The sequence below is a fragment of the Melanerpes formicivorus genome, unplaced genomic scaffold (genome assembly GCF_026170545.1).
Source record: "Melanerpes formicivorus ecotype bairdi unplaced genomic scaffold, bMelFor1.0.p_v2 SCAF_1, whole genome shotgun sequence".
Classification (NCBI taxonomy): Eukaryota; Metazoa; Chordata; class Aves; order Piciformes; family Picidae; genus Melanerpes; species Melanerpes formicivorus.
Genome location: NW_027142353.1, coordinates 24,382,822 through 24,407,068, shown reverse-complemented (window position 1 = coordinate 24,407,068; position 24,247 = coordinate 24,382,822). Strand labels below are relative to the sequence as shown.

Genomic DNA, 24,247 nt, shown 5'->3' with positions numbered 1-24,247 from the left:
TGGGTGAGAAAGGGTCTCCCTTGGCGGGCTGTCACTTCCCAGCACGCCTCTGTCCCCACCGGTCGCCAGTCTGGCGGGCTCCCGGCCAGCCGCCCCCAGCAGGCCTGCCCGTCTCGCCCGCCCGCGGTTCCGCACACCTGCCTACCGCCGCTGCCCCGGCCCGCACCCTAACCGCCAAGGAGCTGCCCGTGGCGGGGTGCGGGATGAGGGGGTCGGTGGGGGGTCGGGCAGGCGCCAGCGCAGGGCAGTCCCTCTCCGAGCCCCGCGCGCGACCCCGTCACTCTGTCCTCGCTTGCTTTATTTTTTATTTCCCCCCCCACCCCCCCGTTGGCAGGGGAAAAAAAAAAATTGAAACTTACACTTTTGTGCGTCCCACCGGCGTGACGCTGCGCGCTGACGTCACGGGGGTGTAGCGTGCCTTGCACGGGCACACGCGGAGCGGCTAAGCCAACCGCCCGCCGCTCCACGGGCGGGGAGGAGCATGCGCGGCATTTTCGCGCCTTCCAATTCCCCGCCCTGCGGCGCCGGCGGCGAGCGCGCGGGAAGCATCGGCGCGAGATTGCTCTTCGGACCCGGCCGCCACCGGAGCACGTGGTGGTCGGTACGCGCGAGCAGTCGGGCGGGTGCGAGCTGTTCGCCGCTCTGCGCCGTGGCAGCCGCCTCCTCTGCCTCCTTATCGCTGCGGGGCAAGACCCCCACCTCGGCCCCCGCCGCCGCGGGAAAGTGGGGGGAAGGCCGTGCCGGGCCGCCTCGCTCGTTCTCTGCTGGCTAGCCGAGGGTCGAGCCCGGGTCGGCCGTGCTGCTGAACGGGTTTGGGCGTTTTTTCGGGGTTGGGGGGTGCCGACACTGGCATCTTGTGTTGCAGGGTGCTGTGGTTAGTTGCTACAACATCCTGTGGGTGCTTCCTCATTACGTTTAGTCCGGCCGTTACTTGAGCAAGTTCACGTCCTTCACATTAATCTTTGCTAAAATTAGGGGCTTATGGTAATTCAAGTGAAAGTCGGGTCGGGTGACGAGTTACACCAGATCTACACCAAAAAATTGTCACTGGAGCTTTCAGACATCTCCAGACTGAAACATCTACATGCCACGTGCCAGCTGAAATACTGCATGTTGTCTAGGGCTGTGTGATGTAGTTATGCAGGAGTTATGTAATTGTTGGCAAAAAGCTTTCAGCATGCATAATGGGGGGCTATAGAGGCATAGCAAAGTGAGAAAGCTCAAGCTGTGTCTACAGAAGTGTATAGAAAGCTGTTTGAAGCGGGAAAGCTGCATGTGTATCTGCATGTGATGATACCAAACCTATGTGGTACAAGGCTGTTCATAATACCATGATCCAGGTGGGAGCAGGAAGTTCTTTCTCCAAAATGATGCTGCTTCCTTATGCCTGGGAATGGAAGACAACCAGCAGAGCACCTATATAGAGACAGTATGACAGTCTTGCCCAGATGGCAATGAAGATGCATCTCATCAGTTGATGAGATTTATATTTAATTACTTCTGTACCTTACTCAATTTTATGTATGTTTTTAAAGATGTTGAGTTGTGGTTTCTAATAATGATGAAACACTAGCTACCTTAATTTTCTTGATAAATACCAATCTTTCAGGTTTTTCATTCCTGGTTACCCCCTGCTTGCTGCTCTGGGGTTCCATGGCTGTTCATGCAGTAGTCTGCTCTGATAATGGCTGTTACTACCCCACTCTTTTGTTCTTGAGTAAACTTGATGGCAGCTTGAAAAAAAAGAGTAAAATATAACTTTTGGTAACTTCTTAGAAAGAGATGAGAACTATTATATACAAATAACATAAAGCACCCCAAGCCAGATGCAGAAAGCAAGCTTCCTAAAAAAACATCTCCAGAGGATGGTGCTGCTCTTCACACTTTCCAAGTCACATATACTCTCTATGTGGATTTAAGCTGTCTATACATCTCTAGTCCCTGGCCAGGGACACACACACACACACTTTCTACATTAAATCTGGTAGAAAAGAATTGTTTCCCTATCCCAAATAATGTGAGCTTTTGCAGTCTTCAGGGATGTATCCTCGACAGGGTACGTCTGTCCCAGGGTTAAGAAAGCACTATAAGGAAAGCAAACATGCTTCTAAAAAGGTAGAATTAAATGACTGCGCTGAGATACAAACTATTTCCTCTGCTAAGTTTTACCCAGAGACTAGTGCCATTTTGAGAAAATCTCAGGTTGAACAGAAACCTGCCTTCTCTAGCGCAAAGCAAAACTTTCACACAACTTATGAATTAAAACCCAAAAAATTATAATTCATTACCAATTGCAATTTGTAGGGCCCACGATACTCCACCGGGTTTTGGAAGGGAAGAGCAATGGCAAAGGAGAGAGTATGAATGTCATGCTATTATTTGCCTTTGAAAACTACACAGCTACTCTGCAAGCATCAGAATCAACACTTTTCTTCAATCTAGACAGTAGAAGCCCACCTTCTTTAGTTAGATTCTTCTATTTGCACTTGTCAGGTAACATTGCTATGCTGCTGGTGCTTCTTGTTTTTGCCCTTAGCTGCTTTGAGAGACAACTGAACAAGCACAAACAAGGGGATGTCCCGGTTTGCTAATATTTGTTCTGACACATTGCTAACTGCCCAGTCATACCCACTCCCAGATGTTGTGTTTTGGGGTTTTTATTTTCTTTTTCTTTTCTTTTTATTTTCTCTTTTATTTTTCTCTTTATTTCTTTTTTTTTTATTATTTTTTTATTTTATCTTTATTTTTTCTTTTTTTCTCTTTTTTCTTAGTTTTTTTTCTTATTTTCTCTTTTCTTAGTTTTTTCTTTTTTCTTTTCTCTTTTTTTTCTCTTTTCCTCATTTTTTTATTTTTTTTCTTTTATTTTTTATTTCTTTTTTTCTTTTTTCTTATATCTTTTTTCTTTCTTTTTTTCTTATCTCTTATTTCTTTTCCTTTTCTCTTTTTTCTTTTCTCTTTTGCAAAGGTCTTTTCACAAACAATTTGTAATAATGGAAAAACCTTCAGGGTTTCATCTCTGAGCTTGATTTTCTCAGGTGTTTTAGAGCTTTAGGACTTTGTGTTTGAAGCAGTGGAAGGCTATTCCCGTTCATAACTCCCTTCTATGGGTTGTCTCCCCCTTTCAGGTGTGCTTGTAAAGAACAGGTCACAAATTCAAACAGCATTAGGTTAGGCCACACCTTGAGTACTGTGTCCAGTTCTGGGCCCCTCAGTTTAGGAAGGATGTTGACTTGCTGGAACGAGTCCAGAGAAGAGCAACAAAGTTGGGGAGGGGTTTGGAACACAAGCCCTATGAGGAGAGGCTGAGGGAGTTGGGGCTGCTTAGCCTGGAGAAGAGGAGACTCAGGGGTGACCTTATCACTCTCTACAACTACCTGAAGGGAGGTTGTAGACAGGCTGATGATGGTCTCTTCTCCCAGGCACCCAGTACCAGAACAAGAGGACACAGTCTCAGGCTGTGCCAGGGGAGGTTCAGGTTGGATGTTAGGAAGAAGTTCTATACAGAAAGAGTGATTGTGCTATGGAATGGGTTGCCCGGGGAGGTGGTGGAGTCGCCGTCATTGAAGGTGTTCAGAAGGAGACTTGATGGGGTGCTTGGTGCCATGGGTTAGCTGTTTGGGTGGGTTGGATTGGTTGGTGGGTTGGACACGATGATCTTGAAGGTCTCTTCCAACCTGGTTTGGTTTATTCTAATAAAGGTTTATTCTAATAAAGGTTTATTCTAATAAAGCATCAGTGTAGCATAACTATGCAACAGTTCAAGTCACCTAGTCTATAGACAGAAACCTATGAAAGATGCCAGAGGACATATTTTAACTTACATGCTTCAGAACTGGATGCCATGCCATCTTAAGAGAACAACCTGTGTGAGATCCTGGCTTAGATAAAGACTTAATACCAGTTGACAAGTTTGCCAACATCTGGCTTCATTGGGAGTTAGCATCTCCCAATTCTCACATTTCTGCTCTATTTTAGAAATGAGTAATACAGCTTGTATCATAACCTCAAAAGTGTTGCCATTCCCTGATTTAGATTTTGTCCCCCAAGGCAGGTTCAGTTGTCTCTGAGCCAGTCTGGGCACACCATTCTCCAGTTTGGTTTTTTTGTCTCCAGCAGTCACGTTTTTTTGTCTCCAGCAGTCACATTTTCCTTGTCTCCACTGTCCTTCATCAGTAAGGTTCTCCCACCCAGCAGAAGCAATTACCCAACAGTGGTAGCGGCGGAACCAAAGCAGTGCTCCTCCTGGGCTTCTAAAGGAATCTGGTAGAGGCATTCCTTCTGCCTTGTTTCCTTCAGGGTGGGATGGACCACACATCTCCCAGCCCTAGGGACATCTTACTGCTTTCCTTCTCATTTCACTAGCTTTGTTGACTTTCTTCTTGTCATCTATTATGATGTGGATGTTTGATCCTTGCTGCTCTTCATCAGATATTGCTGTTTCCCACAAAGATGTTCAGGCTGTTAGCATGGCTTGCCTCCTGTCACTCAGGGGTCCAATTTCTTCCACCCTTGGCACTGCCCACATGCTGGAGCACTGCCAGCGTTGCTTACAGAGCAGAACTACAGATTCCTTCCCTAGAAAAAAACCCAGGAGTGCTTTTGTGGTTAGATTGTTCCTGGGTTCACTCCAACAGGCAGCAAGACCATGATAGGTTTCTCACGCCCTCCATAAAGCATCATCATACAGCACTATTCTGTCATGCTAGGCACCCCCACACACCTCTCTGCCTACAAAGCAGTTTTTCTTAAACTAAGTAAACTACAAGGTACTCTGAGGCTGCTTTCTCCTTTTGGAGGATTATAACAAATAGGAATTCTTACATCTTTTAAAAAGCTATGTACCCATGGAGTAGGCCATCATCATGACATTTCTTGAGTTGTCCTATGCCCACGTTAGCCACAATTGCAAGAACCTACCTCACAGCTCCCACTAGAGATCTTCCTACTGAGGAACTGAAGCAGCCTGCTCTACATAGGATGAGCCATGAGTAGGGTGTTTGTGGGTCCATATATGCTAATTTGAGCCTGGGAAGAGGGTATGACTCATGAAGTACAAGCACAACCCACACCACCAGCTTTTAAACTGTTTTGGTTCCTTCACCCTTCTAGGGAACAATGACCAAAGGTAGTAATTAAGGGGTAATATGAAAGAACTCAAATTCTCAAAGAGAAAGCCACACAAAACACGCAACCAGTTACACCCGCCTCCCCGCCTACAAAACGCACCAACCAAGAAAGACCAACCAATCCCAAACAGATACGCTGAATGAGTTTCTACTCAAGCGCAGAGCACTTCCTTTCCACTCCCTTAAGCTCAGCTTCACCACAGAAACATCCTCACATCAAGAAGTTTCTGCCCTGTATCAGCTTATCTGTATTTAAATGGTGCTGATCCTTACATAAATGAATGAGAGAGAACCACTTTCCAACAAACTGACCCATAAAAAAAAATTAAATCCAGAGAAGGCTACTTGTTCTTCAACAAACATTTAACAAGTCGAGCTTTCAGGGCTTCCAAATCTCTGCTTTAATTATACCTATTTGACACAGAAAGAGAATATTCCAGAGTACATGCATAAGGTTCCTGAAAAGCTACAATTATATCTAAGCGGGCCAGTTGTGAAATATTCTGCCTGTTTTTCATAGAGACATGGCCAATCATTCAGGAATAACATCTGATATGGAGCCATTATCTGCATTTCAGGAAACATTTATAGTATGTCAATACACATCCAGATTTCTGTGAGACCGTCTCAAACATTTGATTGTAAACAAACTTATCATATGTCCAGCAAGATTAGTAATTTGAATTTACATCTAATATCCAATCAGGCAATCCAAGTCTGTGTCAACAACAATGCATAGAACATCAATACTTGGATAAGGCTCCTAATTCTCTTTCCCCAGTTCTCCTGAAAACTAGCCAAGTCCTGACTGAATCAAAATTTATTTGGGACAGAAGTGACAGAGATGAGGTAAGCAGTAAGGTATCTAGATACTTCTTGGACACGGTACCAAAACCACTCTTCACTCAATTCCTTTAAAAGGTAATCAGGAAAATACTTTCTATCTTTTAAGGGACCCAAACCATCAGAATTTCCTACTCTCCCAGATTTTCCAAAGAAGTACAACTAGCCACAGCTATGTAATTAGACAAAAGGTTTACTCATCACAGCTGTAATACTTTGTATACCAGTTTCAAGGACTAACTAAGAGACCATAATGGAAACCATGAAAGGTGTCTAACATGGTTTGTCATAGATGCATTTTTCCCCCCAAAACATACAATGTAAACTACATGTGAAATAATTATCTTTCCAAACCAAAATGAGGCTTTCAGAAGAGAAGTTGGTATTTCAAGCAGAAACTATGAGCTAGCTCAGTGGACAAAGTAAGATTTTTCTCCATAGTACAGCTATGAAACAAATTAACAAATTACTTAAGTGAGGCATCTGAAAAGAGTAAAATGTCTGAGCAGGTAAATTTTTAAATGTTACCATAAAACTTTTTAATTACTTCTATATTTTGAATACAAAGTAGTCAAATACACCAACAAATGAGTTTTAAGTTTATTCACTGTAACAGATCCATTTCATAAAAAATGTATTTTATTTATAGCACAGCTTTTTTCCTCAGTATTTGTCACTGTACCTCAGTAACTTTTGAAACCATTCCAGAAGAGGTGGAGTTGCCATACATTCCTGCAACCTTTATGAAGCATCAGTGCTTGGAGGGAAAGCCCCAAATCCAGTGAGCAAGAACTCGGGTACAATAAACTCTACCCTGTCCTGGAAGTGTGTATGCACTTTAGACTAGTCCAAGCTGCATTTTGACAAGCCCAGCAGATGTCAGAGAAAACACAGGAGGAAACTGAGGCTACTATGGTAAACAAAAGAGGTGTAAAGGACACAAATGCATCAAAGATTTGTTTTGCTAATTGGAGGACAGCTTTCATTTTTAACTGGCAATTTAAACTTATGTAACATGCATTTTTCTAACCATTTTGTGGGTATCAAAGCTATTTCAGATGACAATATAATGGCGACCTGAAAGTGTTAATGGATCTTTAATAGTATTGGTTTTAGCAGATAAACCTCAAGACGATTTTTACATTGTTTGTCAGTTTGAGTAAGCTTTTGCTATGACACTTAAAGAATGGGCTTTTACAAGGGCTTATCCCACTACATATATTGTTTTAAACAACATACTTACATTTAAGGTCACATTCCAAACACTGGTTCTTTTTTTAAGTATCATGGTATTTTAAAAAGAATCACAATGTTAATGCAACATGTAAAGTCATGGGAGTTCCAAATAACCATCCAGTCTGTCATTTCTAGTTTTGTGCAAATTAATTGACTTAAAATCATTTCAAATATTAACATAGTGTAAAGTAACGACCGACTTCCAAAGTTACCGAACTTCACATCTGCTTGAAATTAGACTTCCCAGCTTTACAAGTATTATTTGTTTTTTAATTTTAAACAAAGAAAAAAACACCCCTGTAAACAATTACCTGTATCTGCAGTTAGCAACAAAAATGGGTGACAACTGTCAGTCTTCAAATATAACTTAAGTTATGCCCTTTCTCACTGTCAACTTTTGGGCAAATATGTAAATAAATACAAAGACTAACACAAAAGTTATCACTCTAAGAAAATACATTATATGCTGCAATTTGGAATACAACATCATACAATATTGGCTATATCATTTGAAGTATTTATTTGACTGCTTAAACCAGTTTGATGCTAAACAGTTAAACCTTTGCGTGGAGCACTACACTGTTACTCACTTTTGAAACCGTGTTTTGTGACTTATTTTATACGAGTATATTAAACTCCTAAATGTAAAAATGACTCAAGTCATTCAGTGAAAGAAGATACCATAGGCACCATAATATATATATTTTTTTCTTCTTTTTAACAAAATCTGGTGATCTACCAGCATTAACAAAATGGGATGAAAATTAAAAGGCACATTCAGGCAAAGAAATAATCAACACAGATTGCATGATGCTGTATTAAAAACAATAATAATAATATATGCTCTGAATTGATTAGATCAGGAAAAAATATTCTGGCATATCCTAATCTGTCAGTAAGAAACTAAATTTTGTAAAAGGTGTGCAATTCAAATGATGTAATTGTTTTTTAATGTTGAATTTTGTTTTGTTTTAAGGTCAGTATAAGGCTTATAACCAAGTGCACATTAAGAGGACTGACTACTCAAAACCTCTTGTTTTCTGAGTGCATAGAAATACAATATGCAACAAAGATACTCCTTGCAAGAAGATGTATTTTTGTATACATGCAAATCTTAATCAAGTACTTGAACGTCTTTCAGGTCTGGGAACACATTTCATAATCGCAGCTCTCCACAGGGCAGGGGCAAGTAGAAGGCTTAGAGTTGTCACACTCAGAATAAGAAGATAGACCTGAAAATTGGAAATAAAAGCCATTAATTTTCTTAGTTTCATAGTACACTAAGATAGGTTTGAGAAAATCAATACTCTTCTGGACAGTATTTTCAGCCTTCACCCATCTTGCCAACCAACTGTGCATATTGCTACAAAAGAAGCTCATGTGAAAGTCATCTAATTATCTGTTTACCTAGTTTGAAGACACAATTACAAAAACAACATTAGGAGCTTATAGAAAACCAATTATTTACATGCATTTTTAAGGGGTCAATTTTGAAAGCTCGATGTCTGTCAAGGGTCAAAGGCCAAATACCTCTCCATGTTAGAAACACCCCGAAACAAAACACACCACCCCAAACTGTTCTGGCTTAATAGCACAATGGCAATGTTCATCGTTCTTTTTATACACTCAAAAAGTCCCAGATGTAACTGCATATTTTCTGAAACAAAAAAGATCTTAACTACAGAGTCTGAATGAGTCTTACAAAACAACAGCAGGAAGTAGTTTTGAGGTCTCAAACATAAGCATGGATTTCAGAGCTATACGGTCCTATACAGTAGACAGTGATGTGAGAGCTTCCACAGGAAAAAAATAATAAAGCAAGCCTGAAGGCCTTGAAGCATAGTGGACAGGCCTCTAAACTGGTTTTGTGATCATGTATGAGTATCTTGCAACTCTGTACAAATACACAGTATTTGTAACTCCTAACTATATGCAGGAGTGGACATGAAAATGAATCACCTTTACCTACAGATGTGAACAGCATTGTGTAAGCTTTTCACACATGCTTTATTTGGAATTGGTTCCAGCATTATCCAGCCCACTTGCTCACACAATGAAGAGCTCAGAGTGCCAGCAAAGTATTTTTGTGAGCAGAGATAAAGAGAAGAAAGCAACTAGTATAGGAAAGTGAGGTCAGTTGTTCTGTCTCTATATTCATAATTTACTTAATTTCACAAAGCAGACTTCATCTTCTCACAGCCTCAATATGAAACTATTTTAAAGGTTTCTTCCCTAGGGGATTTTTTTCATGACTACTGAAAAAAAAAATGGTTGTTTCTTCTGCAGAGGATCTAAAATGAACAAGCTTTGCAGAGAAAGATCATGAGTTTGTTTGCTTGTTTAAATGTTAAGACAATTTCCAATTCACCATATCTCCTCTATAGTTCTTATTTACTGATATTTCCTTATTCAAATCCTATACTTTTGAGTTACCTCTCTATAGGTATATCAAGTTTTCAAAAGCAAAGGCCTCTCAGTGCTTTGGGTCCTCTCTTACAACTCACTGCTCAGTTAATAAAGAAGTTGTAAGAGAGAGCACTTAAGGTTGAGCATTTATAACTAAGCTATTGGAAATCAAAACTTGCTATTTAAAATATCAAAGTACAATAAGAAAAAAGTTAAAAATAGAACTAGGAACCCTGTCAGGGATACACATGACTTCATCTGCATGGGTGGATTCTACTTGTTAAGAGATGTCACAATATTGGAGTGTACTAGTATATCCAATACACAGTAATACAAAATTCCAGGAACAAGTTCTTTACCATGAGGGTAGTAAAACACTGGAACAGGTTGCCCAGGAAGGTGGCTGGGGCCCCATCCCTGGAGATATTCACAGTGAGGCTCAACAGGGCTCTGGGCAACCTGATCTAGTTGAGGTTGCTCCTGCTTACTGCAGAGGGGGTTGGACTAGATGACCTTTGGAGGTCCCTTCCAACCCAGACCATTCTATGATTCTATGATTCTACCTTGTTGAGGTGCAAACCCCAAAGTTAGTAACTACAGAACAGCTTACCTCCCGAGATATGATCCCTGCTCTGCGTGCTCTACTTCCCAGAACAAAGGAGAATTCACTGACTTGTGCCAGTCCTGCTGAGACAATCCACTTGATATACTGGCTGGTCTTTGGAAGAATCAGGGAGAGGACAAACACTGCCAAGACAAACTTTAAAAACATTTTAGGGGGTTTGTTGCAGGTTTGCTGCAAGATATACAGCATTAAATACAAATTCTGGACATCAAGTAAACTAGTGGAGTTCTAAATGTGTCTTCTCTATGTCAGAAGAGACAAATGTGCACTGCCCAATAAAACACAGTATCTTGTTTACTATAATGAACACTTGATAACTTTGTCACAAACCCCAAGCTAGATAAATAGATGTTTCTCCATATGTAACTTACTTCTAACATTAAATATAATCCTCTTTTTAATATCCTAAGGATGCTCTATCAAAACTGTATTCTAATCAGTAAGATTTCACCAAATACAGATTTACAGTACAAATCTAATATCATATCTAATATCATATCTTCAGTTCATGCACAGAATTTTCAGTAGGGCATACAGCACAAAAAGTATTACACTATTAAAAGATGAATAAAGAGAAAAAGAAAATACCTTCATTATGACCACAGACAATGTAAGGAATAGTAAGACTGTCAGTTCATATATTACAAATGTGGGGAAAACATGGAGCCCTAGGAGGAAAGAAAACATTTTGAAGTCCAATATCGTACTATGATAATTTTCTGAGATAATAATAGATTTAACTGGAAGACTGTACTCTCAAAACCAGCAAATAAAAAGCCCTGACATTCCCACCAACACTATCTACTTGATCACTAAAGCATATCCTGCATTATCCTACCATTCTTTGGAGGGGTTTAGTACAAACAATATTCCCAGTTGTGTTGAATTGTATATGGCTGATTCATGAGCCCTTTCATATATAAAGTCTTCTCTCTTCCATACCAGTTAAGAATCCAGAATCTGAACTGAAACATGCTGCTAAAGAAAGGTATAAAAATACCACAGAAAAACAATTCAACTGGTCTGCACAGTGACTGGAACAGACACTTTGCTAGCCATTTAACATTTCTGTATGATATGGACTATCACTGTAGAAGGAACACGATATTCAGTATTTCCATAGACTTTAGCTACAATAGAAAATATAACTGTTTTGACCCCACAATCCTCACTTGCCAACAGTTAAAATCACTTGAGCTAGAAAGGTCACTTAGACTGGAATCAGGTAAATTCTGAAATTCCTGAGCATGGTCTAACAATTAAGGAAAAATCTCATTGCTATGATGCTGATTGTGGTTTGGTTGGGCGGGGGGGCAGTTTGGTCAGGGGTTTTTGTTTGTTTGTTGGGGGGTTTTTTGAAGGGGTGGTGGTGAAAGAGAAGTCTGTCCCTTTTTTGGCAATTTTTGCGGTTATTTAAATTCATTCATTATATGAAGAAAGATAAAAAGAACCACAAACAGCATAAAAACACAAAACTAAATCCTGCTAATATTAAATATAAGGAAAAAAATATTTATTGGAGAAATCCTGCAGGAAGAAACTGAGGAAGAAACTTACAGACAAGTCCATTTTTTTCACTCCTAGAGTATAAGGAACTTGTACAGACAAACATAACTATGTATCTCTGGAAGCTCAAAAATAGTGGTGGTGTTCTTGATAAATCCATAATAGCTGGCAGTTCTCCAACCCAGTTACTTCTGGTGAAGACCAAGAGTTTAGTTTTCTAAAGCACAAAGCAGTTTTCTAAAGCACAAAGCATGTATATTGATGCTGTAACTTTTAACTTGTATTAGCAAGACAAGTTTTCACAATTTTCCCGTCCCATTGTGCTGCAGAGCAGGAAGAACTGTAGAGAACAACTAAGAGTCATCTTCTCTTCCCAAGTGCACAAAAGAAGTCACAGTTACTTCACAATGTTTTGTCAATAGACACACTCCATTGTGGATGGGAAAATGCGCTTCAAGTGCATCAGAGATCTCAATACCAGCATGTTGCAGTCAGCGTGTACACACCCTGCTTTATCTCCTTCCAACTACTGAAGTACAAATGCAGAAGACTATTAGAATAAGAGGAGAGATGGAAGAATACAAGAGACAGACCCCACACCAAAAGAATTTGTCCAAATGTGTGCACGTGAGCATGAGGAGGGGCAAGTGGTGTCTCTTGGTAGTGTGCATCATGCTCATTGCTGAGTCACCTTTAGGCCAGTTTCAGAAACAGGAGAAACAAGTAGAGAAATACATACCGCCTGTAACAATGTTATGTTTGATAAGAGAGAGGGGCAGCTCTGCCACATCTGGAATTGGAAGATTTCAGAGTGAGGTTATAAATACAGTATAGTGAGCTCATCACTACTGGTGGAGCTACCTTTTCAGTTCCAGAGCAGATGGCAGTCTGAAGTCCATTTGAACTGCTGCCTGACATGGAGATTATTACTGTATTCCGAAGAGCTGAAGCAGAAACTACTGCAGATTTTGAGAGCAATCCCATGGAGGTAATTGTCTGCAAGGTACAAGCCTAAACCTGTTGCATACACTATTCTGAGCAAACAAATGAACATCCCAGCACACAGATATGTTTTAGGGGCAATAAATTCCATCACAGTGAATTCCATGGTCATTGCAGACCTTTGCCCCAGCCCAAGATGAAAACAGGATAAGACCAGGAGTCATATCAGACTGCACTGCAAGGACAGGAAGCCTTCCTGACAACACAAACATTATCAGAAAGGTTAACTTCATAGGCAGAAGGTAGATGAATACAAGCGTTTCTTTCAATGGCTTTAATCAGCCTTTGTGACTCAAGTCACGATGGGCTCTTTCTTGAAAATGGAAGAAACACATCAATCAAATAATCCAAGAATTTCAGCACTGTCATCAAGTAGCATGTGGCATGCTGGCCTGACACCAATAGCTAGGATACCACTTAAGTACATTTTTACAGAGCTGAGCATAATCTACTGGACTTGAATTCTAAGCAGTGCTCTGGAATCTGGAACAGTCAGAATGAAGATCTTGGGGTGAAGGTGACTTTGCATCAATGTCAAGCCAAAAAGTACAGTTCACTTGTGTGAGTTGGCATATGTTCTGTGGACAATGACAGGCAAGATTCTGCATTCTTTTTGTAAGTATTTTTCTCTTAATAAGTAAACACTGTCTACCTCTTAATCAGACAGATTGCACTAATCTGCTTAATGGCTGCTAAACAGCATACAAACATCATGACCACATCCTGGAAGATCCAGCACCCCCCAAAATACGGGATCTTAGAGATCCTTGACAGCAAACAAGATGCCAGAAATAAGAATTCTGTTGATCAAACCAGAGCCAGTAGAATTAATTCTGATACATCCTCAAGACAGGACATCACTCAGAAAAACCCCTTCAGCAATGCATTGGGATGCTGTATCTACTAAATCTTAATAAAGCTAAGATCATAGCTCGCAAATGCAATATAGTTTAGAAACCTGTCCAGATCACCATGTAGCAGAGGGGGAAATCAACATGCATCTTTTTCTGCAAAGGGGAAAATCTTTGATTCTAATGCCAGTTCCAAGAATTTGAAACCTCCAAGTTTCATTGTGTTCCACACAAGACAACAGAGCAGTAGAGATGAATGGATAAGGAGAAGGCAATATATGTCACCTATTGAATTCCAGTTGGGATCTTCCTTTAATTTCTCTCAAATTGAACAGAAATTTTAAGGGGTTCATCAGAGAAACATTGTGTGTGTATGTGTTCATTCTGGACAGTGGTTGTGCTGACAGTATCAGCATCACCCACCTCCTGAAAAAAAAAAGCACGCTATTAAAGAGTTTTCAACATCTTCCATTCAAGATCTGACACTGACCACAAGATTTACCCAGAGAGAAATGAGGCTGTGAAGTGAGTACATCTGTATGGCACATTGAGGGTGCACAGCTTTGTCAGTCACCTGCCTCCTCACCAGCAGCAGATAGGATCCTAATGCCCAATTTCAAACTCCATATGCATTTTAGGCTGGCATAAAAATGGGATATTTGAGCTGTACTGGGTTTGGCTTTCCCCATAGCATCTTTCTTAGTGTTGTGTTTTGCAGTGGTAGCTGAAAGGGTGTTGATAACACGCCAGTGTTTTGGCTACTGTTGAACAGTGCACACATTGCACCAAGGCTGTGCTTTTCCAACATTCCCCCTCCCCAACAGAAGGCTGAGGAGTGGGCAAGATCTTTGAAGGGGACACAGCCAGGCCAGCTGACTGAGTGACGACAGGGGTATTCCATTCCATATGACATCAGCTCAGATATAAAAGCTAAAGGGAAGAAGGAAGTGGGGGGCATTCATTAATGACATTTGACCTCTAGAGCAACCACTACGCATATTGAAGCCCTGATTCCCAGGAAGTGGCTGGACACCATCTACTAATGGGAAGTAGAGAAAAATATCTTTCTTTGTTCCTGATTCAGCATGCATCCTTTGATTTCCCTTTTGCCTTATTAAACTGTTTCTATCTTGACCCCCAGGCCTCTTGTTATATTTTCCCTCTCCCCTGTCCATCTAAGAAGGGGACTGATAGAGTGGCTTTAGTGGGCATCTGGCCTCCAGCCAGGGCCAAACCACCACAGGAGCCTTTAAAAACCATCAGTCTTTGCAAAGATGCCTTCCATCTTTCTAAAAAGCAATCTAAATAAAATCAAACGACATGCAAGTGGAAAGAGAAAGATCCGAGTACTAGGTACCAAAACAGAAATGAGAAAGGAGTTCTCAAAATGCTGCTTGGAAGGATTGGTCCAGATGTACTCTCAAAAAAACCCCAAAATTAGCAAAGACAGAGACTATCAGGAGCTTTCTAACCTCAGCAGATAACACAGAGAGCTAGAAACCTTGAGGAGTACACACGGGCCTAAATGAGTGTACAGATGGAGCGTAACTCAAAGTGCAGCTATTAATGCCTAACTGCAAAGGTGTATTATTCCACAAACACACCCACAGACAAATCTGAAAGCAGCAGCCTTATATAGGTCAAGCTAAGGGCAAGACCACTGTTATAGATATTACACAAACAACTACTACTCAGCTCAGCTTTTAGGGACGAGAAAGATTTCTGTAGTGAGAACAGAAAAGCCAGCATTTATGACAAGCAAAATAGGAGCTAACTTTGCAAACGACATATTTACAGTCACTTCTCAATGAAGTAATTTTTTCCCCCATTTATTCCTTTACTCTAAAAGGAACAGACATTGTGTTACTGCACTGGTGTACCAGCCCACCTCAAGGTCTCAAGTGCTTGCTGCTTACAGTGGGGGAAAATCTTTCCCAGTGACATTTACATAATTTCACCTAGTATATCTCTACATATATGTACACATGCAAATTATTTAAGTAGAGAGCAAGCAAGAAGTCTTTTACTAGGTTTTTAAGAAATATGAAGGAACATTTTCTATCCTGCTCAGGTTTTCTTTGCAGTATCACATCACTCCTTTCTGAAAACCTACCACCTACCCATCTCATAGAATTTCCTGTTAACCACAACATTTGAAAGTTACTGAAAGTAAAGAGGGAAGGGGGGGATAATGTTCATTTGGGTAGGAGGTGAGGGGTTGTTTGGTTTTACAGTCTTGCTTTTTTCAAGCAAGTATTGTCACATTTTGTCAGAGACCTGAGCCAGATGCTCATTTTCCTGATTCTCAGCTAACTTTCTTCTGATGCAGGAACATTCACTTTCTGTAAAACCATACAAATTCATTAGGTAATTTTCTTTTTTTTTTTTCCCCTTCTTGCAATTATAATGCTAACAACAGTTTAAAAGATTGGGGTTTTTAACTTCTGTAACAGAACTACTAAAATAATTTCCTTACAACATAATGTAGGCTATGTGGAATGCTGCCAGCATGCCAACTGCACTCTTGCTGTTTTTCTTGTACTCTACCAGAGTCTGATCTCTGGTCTTAATTTATGCAGTCACAAGGTATGTATTTTTGTTCAGTCTGTTGTAAAATTAACTTTGGGCTTATAATTATCCTGCTTTGTATCCCCAGTAACACTAACTATTCCATCACCATCTTTACTGAAACACATGAACAACTTACCTGTGAGCATTTAGCAATTATTCATTCAACCTTGTCAAGCTATATGGGCCCAAGAGTTTCACCATAGCTTGCCACTTTCCTCCTTTTATTGAAAACTAAGTTACTCAAATAAACATATCTACTACTGAGCAATCTGACTGATCAGCACAAGCTATTATCATGGGCTGAGTAAAACAAAAATAAAGATTGGCAAGCATTACTATTTGGTTTTTTTTTTAGTTTTGCAACCACCAGAAACAGCTTAGTTTCTGTTATGAAACAATGGATATCAAACAGGTATATGAGAAAAGGCATTAAAATGGTGTTGATGAGACTTCACTATTATCTGAATAAATGTATGGAGATAAGAAGAACAATAAAAAGTTGAAACAAATCCAGAAGAAAACATAAAAGTGGTCTTGAACAACACCTCCAAAATCAAAGAAACAAACCCCAAGAATTTCTGAGTAAGCATGGGTTGAAGCAGATTGGCTTTGTGCAAAGGGCCACATTCAAACTCTTTATTTTAGACCTTGCAGTGCCCCCAAAATAGGACATGCATCTTCCATAGTATCTACACTGAGAGGTAAGTGCTTTCACAGGGCCTATCCTCTCATTCACTGTACCTGAGCACTTCAGTAAGGTGTTTCTGTTTCCTTAGAGAAAATGTATTGGGACATGCATGGACAGCTGAAGAATGTGGCAGTTCAAAACAAAGCTACTGATGGACTGTAAATATTTTCAAAGTTAACTTATTTCAGATAGCCAGTATGATGTGGTTTACTCCTGGTCTTAGGCATCAGTGTTGCATTACATTTGGCCTGCAGGTAGTTCTTAGATACATGTTACTACGTTTTTTCCCCCCCTGGGTTGAGAACACAGATCACATTTTCCTATCTAAAGAAACAAGATTCTATAAAACATAGAATAAAATCTGTTTTCATTATAATATCCTGCTTCTAAAGAAAACCAGGCCACAAGAACCTAAAATCTACTGACTCAAAACAGTAATGCTGTTTTAGTATAAATTACAAATATAGCCACTGTAAAGACAGAAGAGCATTTTTGTAAAAAAACCCCAAACCAACACCCAAACAAAACTGTTTTTCCCTTACAATTTTTAGTTACATGTTTTAAATAACATTAATTCCGACTTAACGATGAACAATGAAAATTGACACTAAAACCGTAATTGAGAATAATACATCGAAATTGCTTATGAAAATGAGTGTTAAATTAAAAAATATTAACAAAGGCAAACCAATATTGTGGTCAATTAACAGTTTAGTATTTTAGCAAAACAAAATTTGTCTCCCTCCCCCAATCTGTAGGCACGAGTCTTTCTCCTCCCCCACATTTGTAAGTTAACACTACTTCTAAAGCAGTATTTCTTAGAGGTTACCTATGGATGCAAAGAAAATGATGGCAAGAAAGTCACGTATTGGTTCAATACAGGACATAATCTCCTCAGTAACCATGTGACCCTGAGAAGAGATCAGAGCTCCAGCTAAGAAGCATCCCAGCTCCATTGAAACATCCAACAGCTCTGTGATCTGTCAAGGAATAACAGAGAATCTATTGTTGTTCTCTAGCCCTGAAGGGACTTTATATACCATTTCACAGTGAAATTACAACACTGTACATTATACCCAATGTAGGAAATAACTACATCTTCATGCAAGTTTAACAACAAATAAAATTTGGTGTATTTGTTTCAATGTTCTGCAGTACTGTATTTATACAAAAGACTCACAAAACCTGTTTCCCCTCTATGCTACCTCCTTCCCCACAAAACCAAAACTAAATTTCTTAACTGACATTGTAAGGCTTTGTGTCACTTTAAAAGACAGCATCTGATTTCACAAAACTGAGAAAGACAGCTTCAGAGTCAGGAGCACATGAAACGCTGAGGCTGTGAAATAAAGCAGTAAGAACAGCTTCTTTGCCAGCTGTTAAACTGGGGGGAAATATAAAAATCAAATCTTGATAATTTGGGAGACTAGTCTCTATTTAGCAGAAGTCCCAGGCATAAATTATGTTTTATTACTGTAAACTGAACTTAAATGTGCCTGTGTGCTTTTCTGAACAGGCAAGCATTCAAGCATGCGATGCAAACTGCTGAAATGAAGCACAATATCCATTTGAAAGAATTCAGACCGCTTCATTGCTTTTCATTATTTGAATATGGTACTAGAAGGAATAGATGAAACACATGTAAAGAGACTGAACTAAGAACAAAACAACTGCTTGGGGCAACGCTCAGACCATAAAAAAAAAAAAAAGCAAGCAGCACTTTAGTTGGAATAAAGTATGTTTTTAAATAATTACTTTAAAACAATGCTGCTGCAGATGGTCACCTTACTCGGAAACAGCAATGCTATTAATATTAATAGAACTTTCAAACCTGAAGACTTATAATCATTTATAATTAAGCAACAATACACAATCGTGCATTTGTGGACTGCGTCATCATATCGTGAACAGTGTTACACTGCAAAGTATCAAGCTAAAACTCAAGTGACTTGAAATTAATGGAGAATAATAACAACAACAATAATGATATAAACAAGTATCCAAGTAATGCATAAAATGCCACCTAAAGTAAACTCTAGACTTCTTTGCACTCAAGTTTTAATGTCCAAATGCTCATCACATAACTCTGTGCTAGCAGTCCATCATTTTTACAAGACATTTCAGAAAATTAGTTGCTCTGTCAACTAATGCAAATAGTTGCTGATTAGGCAAAACCAACAGAATAACTTTTGTAACGTTACTCTCATTTCAAAATAAAAGGAATTTCACTGCTTTTCACCACCGTTTCAAAATTTAAAGAGGGAAGAAGGAAATGTATATAAAGGTTTTTAAATCACAAGAAGTTGAATAGCACAAAGGAAAGAGTTATGAGTAGGAAACCTCTAAGTTGTTCTCAATCACACAATTTGTGTTAAAAGTCACAAGCTCTTGAGTATGATTAAGATCCAGTATAGCCTCTTTGAATATAGTTGCGCTTGTTTTTGCTATTCTTAAGTGTTACCAGGTATGACAGAGCTCCAGGTCAAAACTTGCATAGCTATACTTAAAAAGTATTCCCAGGTACATGGTTAGGTTACTATCTAAGAAGGACTGTAGCATTTCCTGTATCAGAATTAGATGATACTGGGCTGTTATAAGAACGACTATTCAGGCAAGGAGCAATTCAAGCATGAAAGAAACTTGCTTGCCCAAAAAGCATCAGACGTAACTGGAGCAAACTGTACATCTGTCTGGGTTTGCTCCACAGCATGAAAACTGAATTCCATTCCTCCACTCTATGGCAAGCTAAGTCTGAGCTCAAAAGACCTAGTAGATAAAAAGGCAAATTTTGCTATTTCTTGTCTACTCTAGATGCTACACAACATCAAGCCTACAAAATTTAGAGGTCACTCTATGCACAGAAAAGTGTGAAGTGAATGAGAGTGCAAAAAAAGAAGCAAAAATTACATTATTTTCTTAATTTCATTGCCTCCACTCCAGTCTGTTCTTCAGATTTATACCTAGATCTATAAAGAGATGCCTTTTACTATTCCCATCCTGGTCTCTGGTTGTATAATAATATTACCAGTAAGTGGATACTAAATCTGTAGCCTCAGGGTTTAATATATATAGTTTGTGGATGCACATGTGCACACACACACTGGAGAGGATTTGTTTTACTGGAAGGAGGGTATTCCCAGCAAAATTTCTTATATAAGCAAAACTTGTAAAGTATTTTGCATCTAAGTATTTCTTCTCTGCTCACATTATTTTTAGTGGTTTGCCTTTACCAAACAGGGGTCTAATAATTACTAGTCCCTGGATTCTGCACTGTTCTTGTCTCAATTCCTACATTACAGAAAGCTTTTTCAGTCAAAATTAAATTAAAATTGTCAATTTACACATTTTTCCCAGTACAATTCAGATTTTAGTCCCTTTCAAAGGTCCTATTTTACTCTAATGCAGAAAATATTGCTTTGTTTTCACTAGAATATTGGATTTTTATGTTCAAATGTTCTACCATAGTAATAAATAAAGAAACACTGCTGCTATAACATGTTCCTGCTGAATTTCAACTGTTTGCTCAGCAGTTGTTTTGCCTATATTCTCTAATAATGTGTATCTTATTGCTACTCTAATTATCATAGAAGCTTAATGAATATGGTAAGACAGCAAAATTGAAGACATCTCCGATGCAAATACATGTATTAGAATTTCAGGCTTAATAACTTAAATCTGCCCAAGAGTAAAGAGATGAATTCTAAGCTTGCATTTTAAGGAAAGTAAACCTTTGGTGGAAATGGAAATAATTTTTAGAGAGCCTTTGAAAAAACCTCCATCTCAACCTTATTAAATAATTAAATAGAATATTTGAGGTCTTCCTTAATCTTATTTTAATTGACAGAAAAGAGTTCATAAGCAGGTTATGAGCCTTTTAGAAGTACTCCAGGAAAACAAGGAATGATATTCCTAATACAATGTAGGAAAAAAGAATGTACATTTTCGTATATAAAGTACTGCAGTAACATAACTACATTTTCACTTAATCTTTTTGGTACATATAGCAAGCTGGCAATTTGCCTCCATTTGCTGCCATCACACCAGGTCATGACAGTCTAATTGTTTTCCTACCAGGCACTCAAAAACCTTAATTTAGCCTTTCCAAATACATGCAACATATTTTTCAAATTAGAATGGGGGATGCTAATCTATGTGTTTATTCAGATATAGCAGGGTATCCATACCAATTAGGACTGATTTTTTAGAAGATATGTTTGTTGAGCTGTTTAACTGGATAACCAAATTTTTTGTTTTGTTGGGGGGGTCAGGGTTCCGGGGTTTTTTGGTTTGTTTGTTTTAAATTAAGTCTTTGTGCTCAAATCACAACTTGCAGTATTACTATAATGAATGAATTGGTATCAACTGCAATATCCCCTATACCTATACCTTTGAAACATTATTTATCAGCTTTAAAAATTGTTTTCACTTGAAGTACACAAAATATTTGCTCCTTCAGAAATGCTTCCCATGCTGAAGGATTCTGGTTTTGCAGTGCGAATCCAACACACATATATTATGTGAAGTCATGTAGACAAACTCTCTGTGTATTTGATACATGACTCAGGGACAATATGACCAATTAAATGAGATTAGTCTACACAGGACATATTTTTAATGAAAGCAAGATTGCTTCTAGGTACCTTTATGTACCTTTTGTGGTTTGGTTGTTTTTACTGAAGTTCTACAAATGTGATGTCTGCTTGTTAGAAAGTAAAAGGGAGAAACTAATTATGTTCTTTCTTTCTTCTTTAAATAACATGTTTGAAATAGGAATGGCTGATTAGAGGGATGGCATTTTTATTCAATAGACATCAACATATTTTATGGTATGTTCTTTTTCTGTCCTGAAAGTTTTCTCTGTTAGACCTCTAATAATTCAGCAGATACTCCCAGGAAAAAAAAAGTGCAAGAACTTTCGGAGATAATGTTTCTCATAAATCCTCAGAGGACACAAGAATCTGCACATCTAGAATACTGAAGTTTCTAACCTACAACATTATCAGTGACTATCACATTCTGTTCCATAGCAGAATAGTTTTTCAGAGGGCTGAAATCTAAGGTAGAAACAAATAGAAAGAAGATTCAGAGGAAAACTAATCAAACCCAAAAGGGATATCAAAATCAAAGTGAACCTTAAGGCATTTCTCTGCTTTCTCATCTTCATCCCAAACTGTTTATCTCCCACAGAAAAATAAAATATTTGATAATAAAAACCAGGTTGCTATTGAAAATAAACTTATGAGCAAATGTCACAATCAGCCACTATCAGTAGCTCAAAACCCATCCTAAATAGTTTTCAAACACATGAAGCAGTTGAAAATTAAAATTGCAATCATGGTTATTTAACTGGCTGTATTAAAAGTTACCATCAGAAGTTCATCTGATTGACATTCAAATTTTATCTCTCCTTACTCATTGATGCTGTAATGCATGAGTCATCAGTGCATTTGAGGTTTGTTATAAAACATCTTTAAACCAAATAATTAATTACAGAGGTACATGGATATGCAGTAAAAGTGTGATGGCTTTTGTGATACTGATGCAGTGAACTACCACATGATTAAAAATGGTTTATTAATTTACAAGATTACCGTTAACATAAGGAAGATGAATGCAGTTATTCCTAGAATGAGGATTTCTTTATTCCCTTTGCTTTCTGTATGCAGCTTGCGATAATAGGGTCCTATGAGGTAAGTCTTTATAACAAGACATAGAAGAAAAACGGCAGCCAGAGAAAAGAGAATTTGGCCAATCAGTATCAGTATTCTCAGTATTTCCTTGAAAATGCTGGAAGAGAAGAACAAATAATTCCTTTAAAATGCTCTTGTGCCTCCCAACCAGTTTCCCTTAATAAAAAGATCTAATTCCACAGATATTCAAAACTGAGTCGCTACAGTAAGGTATATTAATAGACAAGATGAATTATAAATCTGCTGAGTGCCCAGCATTCTCTTTTACAGCCTAGACTTTCATGTTGATTCAGAAAGGATTTTTTTCTACTCATCTTCAAGGTGACCCACTAAGCTCAATAATACTACTATATATTCTTTGACAAAAATATGTCTCAAGAGAACAAAGTAATTGAGGAAAAGTAATTGAGGAAATTATCTCCTTTTTTTTGTTGCAATAACAAAGTTTTCACTACAAATTTTAAATGCTGAACAGGACTAAGGCAGATAGAGCAGAAAGAATATCCTCATGCAACATGACGAATGCAAATAGTAAAGGGGACGCAGAGAACAGAGTGCATATCTATCACAGGACTAGTATTAACTGTAGTGTTCTAATATTCATATTTGCAATCCACATACTAATTAGAAATGGGCGGAGGAACAATACAAACAATATTGTTTTTACCTGGAATGTGTGCTCACTCCTACTTGAATAAGTGTAGGCATGACAGCTATAAATAAACCAAGCTGCACATCCTGCATCACCAACATGCCAAGTAGTACGCTGCTGTAGTCAATATCCCCTGTACACCAACAAAGCAGTTGTGGAAAAATTTATCATCTATGAATGCCTGTACCGCTCAGAAAACTAGCAATGCCTTCATCAAATAGAGGCTAAGTTACAACTCAATGGGGTGAGGTCATTCAAAGCCTTCCATTTGGTGGTTGTTGCTTTTTGGTTTTTTTTTTACCCCATCAGCAAATAAATTAAAATACATATATATCAAGGTATGCTAAAAATATAAAGAAAATACTGCTATGAAGCTTGTGTTACACAATAAAACAGACTTTGAGTAGCAGCTAAGCACTACTTATGCATTTACTGGAACTCCTTTACTGAAAGCATACAGTCTTTAGAATAACAAACACAAGTGAGAACCAGTATGTGTAAAATATACACTTAGAGTTTAGGCATTAGAATATGAATATTCTAGGGAGTGGGAAGAAATTTAATGCAGTACGTATGAGGGAGGTTTAAGTGGAAGAAAGCAGGATAGCAAAACTTTTGAAAGGAAGCATTTAGTAGGCTTTGAGTAGCCAGTGATATGGCATTTGAATGTACATACTTGAAGAGCTGTTAGCTATGAAAGACTACCTGAGCTGGTCTGAGTTTGTTAAAGAAGGATGTGAATTATTTAAATTAGCTTTTCTGCCCTGATGACAGACTAGTAGTAACGGTCTAACCTGGTAACTTCTTAAAAGGACTCCAGGCCCTCAGTGAAGTAAATTCTTAATGTGGAAAGTACTGATTGGGCTATATTCTCTTTCTCCAAAGAGGACTTACTATGTAAATAGAAGGTACCGTTCATAACAAGAATATACATAACACTGTTAAAGTGTTAAAGGAGAATGATCACTTGTAAATCAAATTAACAGTGGATTTTATTTAGTTTTATTTTTTTAAAAGGTTTCTCTTGTAATATTACAAGGTAAACTCCTTC

At 38.6% G+C, this 24,247-nt stretch overlaps 2 protein-coding genes across 2 annotated transcripts in view; both read right to left on the bottom strand.

The window, feature by feature from the left end:
• The window catches only part of TFDP1 (transcription factor Dp-1), a 50,943-nt gene extending 50,526 nt beyond the window's left edge, over nucleotides 1-417 (bottom strand). The window contains exon 1 of the mRNA XM_068137169.1: nucleotides 360-417. The gene's annotated coding sequence lies outside the window, so the exon portion shown is untranslated. The remainder of the gene's footprint in view (nucleotides 1-359) is intronic.
• Nucleotides 418-7,616: 7,199 nt separating this feature from the next.
• TMCO3 (transmembrane and coiled-coil domains 3) overlaps nucleotides 7,617-24,247 on the bottom strand; it is a 46,788-nt gene continuing 30,157 nt past the window's right edge. Inside the window, exons 9-14 of the mRNA XM_068137102.1 lie at nucleotides 23,212-23,329; nucleotides 22,446-22,641; nucleotides 17,684-17,834; nucleotides 10,825-10,904; nucleotides 10,222-10,371; nucleotides 7,617-8,437 (exon numbers count right to left, since the gene is read on the bottom strand). Coding sequence (XP_067993203.1) covers nucleotides 8,324-8,437; nucleotides 10,222-10,371; nucleotides 10,825-10,904; nucleotides 17,684-17,834; nucleotides 22,446-22,641; nucleotides 23,212-23,329 — 809 coding nt within the window. The 3' untranslated portion in view covers nucleotides 7,617-8,323. The remainder of the gene's footprint in view (nucleotides 8,438-10,221; nucleotides 10,372-10,824; nucleotides 10,905-17,683; nucleotides 17,835-22,445; nucleotides 22,642-23,211; nucleotides 23,330-24,247) is intronic.